The sequence below is a fragment of the Ochotona princeps genome, chromosome 12 (assembly GCF_030435755.1).
Source record: "Ochotona princeps isolate mOchPri1 chromosome 12, mOchPri1.hap1, whole genome shotgun sequence".
In the NCBI taxonomy this organism is placed as follows: domain Eukaryota; kingdom Metazoa; phylum Chordata; class Mammalia; order Lagomorpha; family Ochotonidae; genus Ochotona; species Ochotona princeps.
The window spans coordinates 62305393-62317882 of NC_080843.1; the positions used below are offsets into that span (position 1 = coordinate 62305393).

A 12490-nucleotide genomic window follows, 5' to 3' on the forward strand; every position below is an offset into this window, starting at 1 on the left:
TGACAGGAGTCTCAGGGGGTTTCTTAAAACAAACTTACTTCAAACCTACACTCAAGGATTTTCTAGGGTCTTAAGATACTGTAGCATAAGCATGGGACTCTACACAGGCTTCTTTGGATCACAGCGTAACTGGTTTGCACCTGAGGCACAGCTGTGACACCCTTCACCTTTGAGCGTCACTGTCCCACAGATCGAGATGATGGAAATGCTGTATATTTGTGATATCCAAAATGTCAGCCAGGAGATACATGTGGCTGTTGACCTGTAAGATGTGCCTAGTGTAACTGAAGAAATTAATTAAGTTTAATTAATTTTAATGGAAAAGGTTCCAGACAGCCAGTGAATACCAATAAAGTTCTAGAGGTTGCTCTCTGATCAAATCCTTAAAACATTGATAATTAATTTAAACACACTGCTTTGTGTACTTAATCTAAGAAATATATACTTAGCAATAAAAACACAGAAATAAAAAATTTCTCTTGTTCATTTTAAATGGTGGGAACAGAATCACTGTTAAAATAAACAATACCCTAACTTGAAACAAAAAAGCTCTGGTTTATCTTACGATCATTATATATGTCTTATCATAAATGACAACTTACAAAATCAAATTCTTCAGATCAGAGGAGTAGTTGATTGTCACCAGTTCCATGGCTTTCTGTAAATTTTCCCGCTGAATTCCTGCCAAAGAGTTGCAAGCCAAAGCCAATACAACTTTTCCTAATGATATCAGATCTGCTTGCTGAAATGGAAGAATAAAAAATACTATGAATTTTTACTTTATGAGTACACATTGCACACATGATACAACTGCCTAAAAGAGAGATGGCGCTGTTATTAAAAAAAAGCTGTAGAACCTAAGGTTTACAGATACTGGTTGCCATCAGCATCATGTGGGAGCTTATTACAAACGTGATTTCTCAGCCTCTGGGGTAGAGTATTGTTCAGTAGATAGGGAATGGGCTGAACATTTTGACCACATTCAGGTAATTCTGACGAGGTTGCTCTAGGACATTCTAAGAAGCATTATCCACAACCTGATCATGGAACTGTTGTTTGGTTTGGTTAGAAAAATCAATTTTCCTTTAAACTGAGAGGATGATGACACTGTTACAACAAATTCAAGGTTATTGCACTCTTGCAGTAATAAGATGTTGGCAATTCAAGATACATTTGCATGCTTAGGAGCTCTGGAATCACCATTTTTCTTCTTCTTCTTCCTTTTTTTCTTTTCCTCCTCTTCTTTTCTTTTTTTTTGGGGGGGGGATTGTTTTAAATACATTTACCATGTTGAGGCTTTTCTTCCAAAAACATTTTTCAAGCACAACTGGCTGAGATGAGCACTTCAATACCCAGAACACCAAGAAAGAGAATGGCCCTGCTTAATATTCATGCCTAGGAGAATGGGATCAGGTCAGAGTTAACACAAAATCATTCGAGATAAGTTTTGACATATTTCCACCTATCTTCCAAAACCTGAGCTCTCTTTTGGAACAGTGGATTTATATTCATTGTTTTGAATGTTGATTTGGTAGTTTTCAAGCTGGTTTTAATTTAATATCATCTAAGGAGCTTAAAAACCAAACCACGCAACCTAATGGCCATTTGTTCCCCCTAGTTTTGGTATTATTCTGGAGTAACTTTGAAGAATTAGTCGTTTTCAAAGCACCCTCAAGATTTTAATACATAACTAGGAGTAAGAACCACAGGTTTAGCAGACAATGCATAAGTGGTGTATTTGGAAAACCAAGTGAGTATTTTAAGACAACCACTAATGAAGTTTTAGCACAAAATGGCTATTTTTTTTTTAAAAAAAAATTTATTTATCTTTATTGGAAAGTCAGATTTACACAGAGGAGGACAGACAGAGAGAAAGATCCTCTTTCCACTGATTCACTCCCCAAGTGGCTGCAACAGCTGGAGCTGCACCAATCTGGAGCCAGGAGCTTCTTCCTGGTAGCCAACACAGGTGCAGGGTTCCAAGGCTTTGGCCATCCCTGACTGCTTTCCCAGGCCACAAGCAGGGAGCTGGTTGGGAAGTGGGGCTGCCAGGACAAGAACCAGTACCCACATAGAATCCCAGTGCATGCAAAGCGAGGACTTTAAGCCATCAGGCCAATACACCGGCCCCAACAATATGGCTATTCTTAACAACATTATAGCCAAATAATAATGACAGTAGGAAGTAAACTCCAAGTGCAAAATATTTCAGAGAAACTTGTGAAATGTCTCTAGAGGTTTGGAGTTAAGAGCCTAGCAAAACAGGAGGGCAGGCAACACAGGAACTAAGGTAGACTACTACTATTTCTGTTACTTCTGTTTTCTCGAGTGCATTGCTATGAATGACAAGACAAAGTCCCTCAATCATATTTACAATCAACTAAATACTGCAAGTCATGAATTATAAAAATCTTGCTCAAGAGAAATCAGCAAATGTCAGTGCTGACTGCACATTTCCTATCACTGTTTTAATGCAATGTATCCACCAAAGCAATCTGAAAGTTGTTAGTTTTTTTGGTTGTTGTTGCAAACAGATAAGTTTATTTGTGAAGGGACCAGGTGAGCAGGGAAGGGAGAGGAAGGGGAAAGTACCTCCGAAGAGCCGAGAGGTGGGGTGCCTCTCGAAAGAGGAGGGAGAGATACCCGAAAGTTGTTAGAATTTACCAAGGACTTGAGCAGCAGTTTTCAATATACAAACTATCAACCCTTAAAGCAATGTAATTTTCAGTTTGCCTCTACGCTGAAATGATGCAAAGCCTCAAAGCATGACTCCTTATGAGATAAGAAAAAAAAATGTCCAAGGCAACTGGAGAGCTGGTTGTTTTCAAACTTAGATTACAATGTAGCACAGTTCTCTCAAAGATGACTCGAGCTGGGAACACTTATTTTTTAAAATACATATTTTTCACAATTGAGATTACAGCTTTTGTTTTGAAAAGGCTGATGAACTCTGGTTTAATATACTTAACATGAATGATCAATAACTCTCCTTGCCTCATTTTCCAGCTATATAATTTTTCATTTATTACTGGTTCTTTTTTTTTTTTTTTAAGATTTTTTATTATTATTGGAAAGCCGGACATACAGAGAGGAAGACAGACAGAGACGAGGATCCTCCATCCGATGTCTCACTCCCCAAGTGAGCCGCAACGGGCCGATGCGCGCCGATCCGATGCCGGGAACCAGGAACCTCCTCCAGGTCTCCCACGCGGGCGAAGGGTCCCAAGGCCTTGGGCCGTCCTCGACTGCTTTCCCAGGCCACAAGCAGGGAGCTGGATGGGAAGCGGAACTGCCGGGATTAGAACCGGCGCCCATATGCGATCCCGGGGCGTTCAAGGCGAGGACTTTAGCCGCTAGGCCACACCGCCGGGCCCTATTACTGGTTCTTACTTCCATCTGGTCTTTTCTCCCCCATTTGCTGATTTCAGGGGTTCCCCCCGTTTATACTCAAAGTCAGTCTCTATTCATGTGTCTGAAACAAACTATGAAAAACAGACCACAAGAAACAATGCACTCCTTTCTCCTGTGTCGTCTTCTCTGTAAATTATACTCACTCCCCCTTTTGGGATATCTATTGTTAATTCTCTTCTATACCTTATAATAAGTTGAATGAAAAATATTTTCTCTCTCATATCAAAAGGTTTTTAAGTGAAGAAAGTTGAGTATCCTCTACTATTGAGACCAGAAGAGGATACAACAACTGGCTAAAAGTCGAGTGGCTGAGTTTATAAATGAAAACAGTTCAACAGTTCTTGACATACAAATCACTTGTCCGAACTGTGTAACAGTTAGCTGTTTGGAACCTGAGGATTCATTCTTTTGAAGTATTTTGTTTTTCACGGTCACTACACAACCCATACCTAAATACTGTACAACTACGAGCAAAAAGCAAAAATGATACCCAAACTGTCTCACTATACATGGGTAGCAAGAAGGAGCCACGTCAGAAAAGACGAAGGAGGAAACCAGGAAGCATGTATATGATTTTCAATGCGGACAAGTTTTTCCAGATAAACACCCAACTCCCCACCCCCAAAAAGGAAAAACTGATAACACTGACTCCTAAGTAACTTCTAAATTAGTGTTATTTTCTTGCATGTGTGAAGATTACAGCTCTTTTTTTAAATTGACACATATTAATCATTTTTAGAAATATGAAAATTGGGAAGAAAAATTTGTCCATGAAGGAAAGTAGCCAAAAATGAATCAGCCCAGAGAAGAAGGCGGGAGCACAGTTGTTCTGGTGGAACAAAGGGTGATAACAACTGGATTCTTTCCTGAAGTGTCTCCAGACAAGGCTGCCAACCACAACAAGTCAGCCGCCGTGAGCCAAGCAGGCACAGGCAGGGGAGATTTGAACATCTGTGTACAATGTCAATGGGCATGGATATCTTCAGTTCCTTTACCAGAAGAGATTCAGGTATGAACTGAAATGCTCAGACACTCTCTCTCATTTTGTCCTTTTGTTTTGAAATTTGGTCAAAGTTTTGAACTAAAAGTTTCATCAGAGGCTTTAAACAAAAAGAGCTGAAAATAGAAGAGCAAGGGCAAGGTAAAGTGCTTCTCTACAAGATTGTCTATTAATCAGCTCTCTGTAAATTGATAAATGTCAAAAGAAATCTAAAAACTTCTACTTTGCAAATAACTAAAACTGTCCTCCAATGATGGGTGCACACCCTAATACAAATCGGATTACATGAACTTTCTACCGCAGGGACCGTCAAGGAGAAAGCTCTTAAGTTTCCCTCACAGGGACAGGCTCTTATGCTCCCACATTGTCTCATAAAAAACAGCAGAATCGTTACCAAAAAAAAGGAAGGACCAAAATCAACTCCACTACAATGATGTCAGACAAGAATCCAACTCTGATAATGTACAAAAAGTGAGTGATACTTTTTGACTAAACAAAAAAAAAATGCATAGGAAATAGAAATATAACAGTATTGAAAGTACTTTCAAAATTCTATGATTACCAGGTGGAACAAAGGCTCTAAAAGTAATAACCAATGTTATGAAAGTGAATTGTACGGTGTTGGGCCTGGCACAATGGCATAGCAGCTAATGTCCTCACCTTGCATGCACCAGGATCCCAGATGGGTGCTGGTTCTAATCCCAGCAGCCCCACTTTCCATCTAGCTTCTTGTCTGAGGCCTGGGAAAGCAGTTGAAGACAGACCAAATCTTTGGCAGCCTGCACCCATGTGGGAGGCCCAGAAGAGGCTCCTGGCTTCCGGCTTCAGATTGGCTCAGCTCCAGCTGTTGTAGCCGCTTGGGGAGTGAACCATCGGATGGAAGATCTTCCTCTGTCTCTCCTCTCTATATATCTGACTTTCCAATAAAAATAAACCTTTTTTAAAAAAGTGAATTATATGGTGTCATTTCATATAATCTGTTCAGCTAACTAATCAATGTTTCAAACTATACTGAAGACAAACATCTTCATCACATAAGTGTGTTTTCTTTTCACACAGTTGTCATTAACTCTGTAGATTCCAACCTTTCTGGGCTCTACTCCTACTATCTTACATGTGAGAGGCCCACCTACTCTAAACTGAAGCCCAGATTTCAAATGCTGAAATGCTTTAAACACAATTTGCCTTCCCAGAAAACTCAAAACAAATAAAGATTTAAGCATTCACTATCATGCTAATATATACTCACCTGGTACTGAGCCATTAATGCTAGTGGATTATTATTTTGACTATTATCAAATGTTAAAACATCAAAAACTCCAACACAATTTACTCGTAACCTTTAAGGACAAGAAAATGTAAACAAAATAGTTAAAATAAGTTTTATTATGTACCAGTAGAAACTTACATTTCCCAGAATATGAATTTAAGTCTAATGTCCATCCCTTAAAATCCTTCACCAATCACCATTTTTGAGATGAGGGAATTAAAGTTCAGAGATGTCAAGGATTAAATTCAGTTATGAAAGACAGTAACTGATAAAACCAACATTGTAATTCATATCTTTTGACAAACAGGTAAGTATCAATTTAATTCATTAACTTCACATTATTTATTATTTCCCATGACACAGTTTTATAGGTATAGGAATTATCCCCTCTGCCTCCCCGAACCCGTCCTTATTTTCCCCTCCCACTGCTTTTTAATTATCCAGGTTGTTTATTAGCTGCTCATGAAAGGGAACTAACCAGTTTCCTAAAACTTGCCAAAAATGCACTATGCAATGATCTAGTAAGTATTTTACACGTACTGACACATTCTGATCTACTGATGACCTTAAAATAAAAGAAAATGTACTTAATAATAGTCCCCATCTAATAAGGCTGTTGAAACAGAGGAGTTTGAACTTGTTCAGGACGGTATCAATTGTAATAAACAGAATCAGGACATGGATTCAAGAAACGTGATACCAGATATTTTTATTTTTCTAATTGCTCTTGAAGACAATTCTGAAAATCAGAACAACTCAAAACTCAGGTGAAGTTAAGGTGTATGCTATGTAACACTGTTGTTATCAAAGCACAGACTTATCCAGCAGCAAGATCAGGAACTCCTCAGAGTAAATTTTCAGGTGCCCAGATCCAGTAAACAAAAAGATTTGGTGGTAGAGTTCAACCAAGTGTGCTTAATTAGCCCTTCAGATGATTGCGGTTCGTGCTAAAATCTGATGCCTTCACCCTTACTACATACATCAATACTTTTGGCTCATAACTGAGCATTTTATTAAGAATTAAACATCTTTGTTTTTGTTGTCTTTAAACTTACAAATGAACTCACAACAGTTCTTGATGGAATATAAAATGATAGAATTAAAACAAATCATCAGGGTCCATTTACCGTCACAGATAAAATGCGCAACAAACTGTACCTCGTCTTGCCTGTTATTAGAATCTTTGTTGGGTCCATAACTCGACAAGCCAGTCCTGCCGTATGAATGGTACGCAATGCAGAACTCAGTTGGACAATGTAAGCCCAAATAAGAGATTCTGGCAACAATCCGGCATGCTGTCTGGGCAATGGTCCATCATGTTGACCTATAAAGCAAATAACAGAAAACATGACATCTTCAACTAAGTACTCAGGTAAAGATTAAGTATCCTACAGAATCTATCATTTATCAATTTGGACAGAACTGAAGATAAATATTCTGGAAAAAGTGTACATTACAAAGTGGTTACAGTGACAAGTGGTACAACAATGTGAAAGATTTGAAACTAAATAAATGTGCTAGTAAGCAAAGGGAGTTTTTTATACAGTTAGCACTGTATGCCAGGTTAGGCTTTAGTTGTTTTACCTACTTCAACTCACTCCAAAGCTCTTATAAAATCAAATGTAATATATTGGTTCTATTTTCTAAATAACTGATTTTTATGGGATTTTTAAATTTGTGCTTGTAAATTATACGGTATAGGGAAACTATAGACTTCAAAACATGCGAGGTTTCTTAAAGGAAGGACCACCACTCAACAATTAATTCAATATATTACAAAAAGAACTGATTCCTGTGGAAATATAGACAACCAATCAATAAACACTAAAAACAGAAATTGTAACTTTAAAAAGGGGGAAAAATGGTTCCAAAGGGTGGCTAGCAAAAGGGATATATTTTGTTTCCCCAGGAAACATTTGGCAATATTTTTTTTTCCATAAAATCTGAAGACATTTTTGGTGTAAAAAGTAGAGAGAACTGCTCTGGAAGCTCTGCAGTGCTAAGAAGCTAATGCTGTGTGTTGTGCAGCACAAAGAGCAGCCAGGAGCAAGGACCCACAGCACTAACGCTAAGGAACCAGCTGATGATTCCCCATGTAACAAGGAATCCTATCTTAAACAGCATCATTTTCTTGGGGAAACAGCACAGAAGATGAATTAGTCACAATAGACGATAAGGTAATCAATAAATTACACTCAGCCTAAGATTTAAGGGGAAAATACTTGCAATAGATAAAAGATAAAAAAAAAAAGATAAAGAATGATACATAAACACAAGACTGAAAAGAAATGTATCAAAAGATTCATAATGCTTGTGATTTACTAGTAAAGCACTAAGATTATTTTCTTAATTTTCTGAATTTCACGCATATTTTTTACGCAGAAAGCACATTTTCAGAAGGGAGGGGGAGATTTTTTAAAACTCATTCCCAGTTGTTTCAAACCCACATTTGAGTCTTCTGTCTTCAACTCAGTGAATACTCTACTTTTTTGTCACTTATTGCAGATCAGCTGTGTTTAATGGGTATTATTTCTTTGCAAAATGCAATAGATCTGTTTACTTAAATGGTTACAGGGATACATTTACATTTATTTAAAAATACAAAACTCCTCTTCCCCAGTGCTTGAGTGTATGTCAAAACACAGCGTGCTTGCATCCTTTTCTTACCCCATTTTCTCTTTGTGAAATAGGCATCAGCATTGGGGTCATTAAAGTGTCTGCTCATCATAGTCTCTCCTCCAGCATGGAAATCATACGCAAACACAAGAGCTTAAAATAAAACACAAACATTCACCACTGAAATCCGGGTTCAAACAATTAAGCTTATCAGCTATTACTCAGCTACAGTAAACTACTCACAAGGCTCGGCGAATGCTTTAGTGGTAAACACTTCACGCAAGCTTACAATATTTGAGTGCTGGATTTTTTTCCACATATCAACCAACACCATGCACTTTGTGTTAACAAGACGAAAACCTGAAAAAGATTTTTTTTACTAGTTAACTGTAAGCTACACCTCCTTTGTATTCTACCAGAAACATGTCATAACTTGGCTTACAATGTATGAAATTAAAGAAACAAACTTATCAATCTTTCATGTATTAAATACACCAATACATTCAGCAAGAAACTTCCTAATTTTACCCTCAACAATATGATTATAAAAGAGGAAAATTTATCTTCCTTACCATGTATCCTTCGCAGGCAATATGGCAGATCATCTTTGCTGTTTACAGCTTTGTAGCAAGATGTAATATATCCAAAATTACTTGATTTTTGTATTCGGTTTGGGGGCGGCAGTGGTTCTAGCGGGAACAGGCTATGGTAGCTGTCAACTTCTGTAGGAACCGCTAAAATAATTCACAGAAGATTTTAAATTATAGTAATAAATCTCTCACAGTACTGAAGAAATCAAATCTTTAAGATATCCAGTTATTTAAACTTTGTTTTGCAGTACAGTGCAACATTTACAATTCACTACAAAAAATCAACACCTGATGTTTCCTATTTTTATAACACAATACAAATTTTGTTTCTAAAAATTATTAGAAACAATGGGATATCACCTAAACATATTTGTGATGAATAAAAATCAAGATAGAATGTTTACTTAAACACTGTATTCTGTACAAAATGTATTTAGACAATGATGATTAACATGAATTCTTGGGACCGGCATTATGTAGCAGCAGGTTAAGATGCTGTGATTGCAACATTCCAAATGAGTGGCTTCTCAAGTCCTAGCTGCTCCACTTCTGATCTAGCTCACTACAAACACACCCAAGAAATGCAGCAGAAAACGGCACAAGTGTTTGCACCGCTGCAATCTCTATGGGAAATCCAGATGGAGTTCCAGCCTCTCAGCTTTGGTCTGACCCAAGCCCAGGCACTGTAGCTGTATGTGAAGTGAAGCAGCGGGTGAAGATGCCGATCTGTCTTTCTCACTACCCATCCCTTTTCTGTAACGTGCCTTTCAAATAAACAAAAGGAATCATTAGAAAATGTTAATTCTTATTTTTAGTACACAAAAATCCAAAGCAAAACACATTAAATGAGGTGGTATGTACAAATATGCATTTTGCATGTGTAACTATATAAGCAACCTATAAATGTGGGAACTTTTGATCAAAACTCTTAAATACCAAAATATGGTGCTGAACTCCCCCCCCGAAAAGTCACAGACTGAACAATCGGTAGCAATATTCACTGTGCCTTAAAGATAGTGAAAATGTTCCCCAGCTATAACTGGTTAGCAAAGTGTGACACTGCTGAGAGAAAAGTAGCTAATAGCTGGCGGGCATTCTGGGCCTGGTTAATGTTAAATCTGTGTTAACTATACCAGTGTGCAAGCATTAGTTGCTCATTTTTTTTTTCCTTTAAAAAAAAAAAAAAAAAAAAAAGTGGGGAAGGCAAGGAACTCCAGGATGGGATATGTAACTCCAGACTCCAGCAAGGAGAGCAGGGCTGCAGACTGCCCAAGTAAGGTGCTCTGGGAACGCTCTGGAGTGGAAGGGGCTGAGGGCATGTGTGACAGAGAAAGAATAACTGTTCAGATAGCCCACGGACCAGGTCACTAGCAGGTAGGCAAGGAGACTGAGACCAGGCGGTTTAGAGGGGGAAACCAGAGCGTATGTCTGGGTCAGGTCATGGCACCAGGTCATGGCACCTGACCACATGGGAGACATAAACTGGACTAAACATCACTGCCTTCTGCCTGCTGCTGCATCCAAAACCTGGACTCAAAGCCAAGCTACAGAGAAAATCACAAGATATGTGGTCCAACCTTGTGAGTGCACGTATGGGGACTGGGCCTTCACAGCTGCTGATTCCTGTGCAAAGGACAGCATGTCCAGATGCACACGGGGGACATGAAGGCCAGCTCATCCAGGCCAGCAGGAGAGATCAACTGCCTCATCAAAGGATAGAAAGCAGAACAGGTTCAACAAGTATCCTGGCCAAGCTGTGTAACATGTTTGTGGGTCTGTGGATGCTCTTAGGTGGACTCTGTAAACCAATTGAGCTTGGAAAGATTTTCTCAACTCCACAGCAACTAAGTCAAAAACTTCTCAGAGCTATCAAAATCATACAAGTAATACCCTCAGAACATTTCCACACTTCAGGGTCTCTATCATGTCATCAAATAACTGTCTTCCTTTGCAGGTGCTAATGTAGTTAGAAAACTCCTTCCTCTCATCCCTGGAGACATAAGGGGAAAGAAAGAAACATTTGTCCTACACACCTTCCTCCATACCTGACCCTCCCCATCCTAATCAGAGGTGCACATAGGCATGCATCCCTTTCAATTATGTAATTAATAGTGGGAAAAAAAAAAGAGAAAGTACAAATGCTTAAGAATAAGAAACATTACAAATAGGTGTTAGTACAGTCATTCAGTGGAATAACAATTTGAATCTCTAGCAAATAAAAAAATAAAAACAATTGCAAAAACCTTTAGAAAACAAAACTTCCATATCATTAACAAAGAGAAAACTTATGTTTGACATTATATGACCTGTATACTATTAGGTTTTACAAGCTAAATATAACCAAATTTGTCATTTCACATAAAAACTAAGCAGCTGTATGTTACAATGTATTCAGTGGTTGGTTTCTCTAAGGAAATTTCTCATCAAGCAAACCTGAATCAGTTCTGCATTTCACAAAGAGAAGCAGTTTTCTTTAAATGCTTCAAATGCAATTATGTTTTGCAATGGGACAGCTTCTACTGCTATTTTAAATGCTTATGCTATTTTACATGAAAAGTAACTGAACATACAGCACACATGGAGAAAAGCAACCAGGAATGAAAAGAGCAGAACTCTGACAAAGCTAACCTCTGAATGGGACAATTTCACTCTGTTTTATACTATATCGTATCTGCAAAACACCTTGTTAGCAATACTACTTTCATAAGATGGCCTTAAATATTTATAAGAACTTAAAAATACAAACATAACTGTTTTTTAACCTTTGACTAGTAAGAAATGCAAAGGCAAAGCCTATTAAGAAAACTCTAATTATAGAAGACTAGTTCAAAACTCTAATTATAGAAGACTCTGCCTTTGTCGATATTTCACACTCATTGACTTTTAGTTTTCGCATTAAGTCCTATGCAACTGGATTCACTACTTCCTAAAAGAGGAAAATGAGGATTATTGAAGTTTTAAGAGAGAAGTTGCGATATAAATCCACTGCTCCTTAATGCCATAATCTTATACTTTCAATCTCTAGCTGGTATTTTGGTTACAGAACACAACAGTTTGATTCCATGTACTTTCAAAGTTAAATGAAATGGTATGTTTTATAAGAGAGAAGCAGAATAAAGGAAGTATGCATGGAAGAGAATTTTGTCCATTAACTTCTTCATTTTAATATTCAGTGTAATTTTCATGAAGAAATCAAATGGTAAAAATTTTGCTTCCCAATTACTTCATTTGAAGTATTTGATACAAGGAGTAGTTAATTTTAGAGCAGCCAAAATGTACTGAACACCTAATATGTTAGTGAACTCACAATGACAACATAGGAGTTATTACCCTAAAAAGGCTTAGAGACAAATAAAGATGGTATATTAATAGAAAACACAGTATAAGGAAAAAGAGCTATTAAAATAGTACAATTCAATTCACCATGGCACTGGTCCCTGAACTTTAACATCATAAGAATGACCAAGAATCTTGTTAAAAGACAGCTTGCTGGGCCCCAATTGATGCAGTATGTGGAGTTCCTTAACACTAGCGGAGGTAAGGCTGCTAGCCTAGGGATCACACTTTGAGAACTAATGCACTATGGAAACACTGAGAAGGCCG

At 37.8% G+C, this 12490-nt stretch overlaps 1 protein-coding gene across 3 annotated transcripts in view; it reads right to left on the reverse strand.

Annotated features, from left to right (window-relative positions):
• The window catches only part of PAN3 (poly(A) specific ribonuclease subunit PAN3), a 138610-nt gene that overhangs the window by 12586 nt on the left and 113534 nt on the right, over nt 1–12490 (reverse strand). For all 3 annotated transcript variants that reach the window (XM_058670922.1, XM_058670921.1, XM_058670924.1), the window contains 6 exons: nt 8870–9031; nt 8541–8657; nt 8349–8450; nt 6840–7005; nt 5661–5751; nt 603–742 (listed from right to left, as the gene is read on the reverse strand). In XM_058670922.1, coding sequence (XP_058526905.1) covers nt 603–742; nt 5661–5751; nt 6840–7005; nt 8349–8450; nt 8541–8657; nt 8870–9031 — 778 coding nt within the window. The remainder of the gene's footprint in view (nt 1–602; nt 743–5660; nt 5752–6839; nt 7006–8348; nt 8451–8540; nt 8658–8869; nt 9032–12490) is intronic.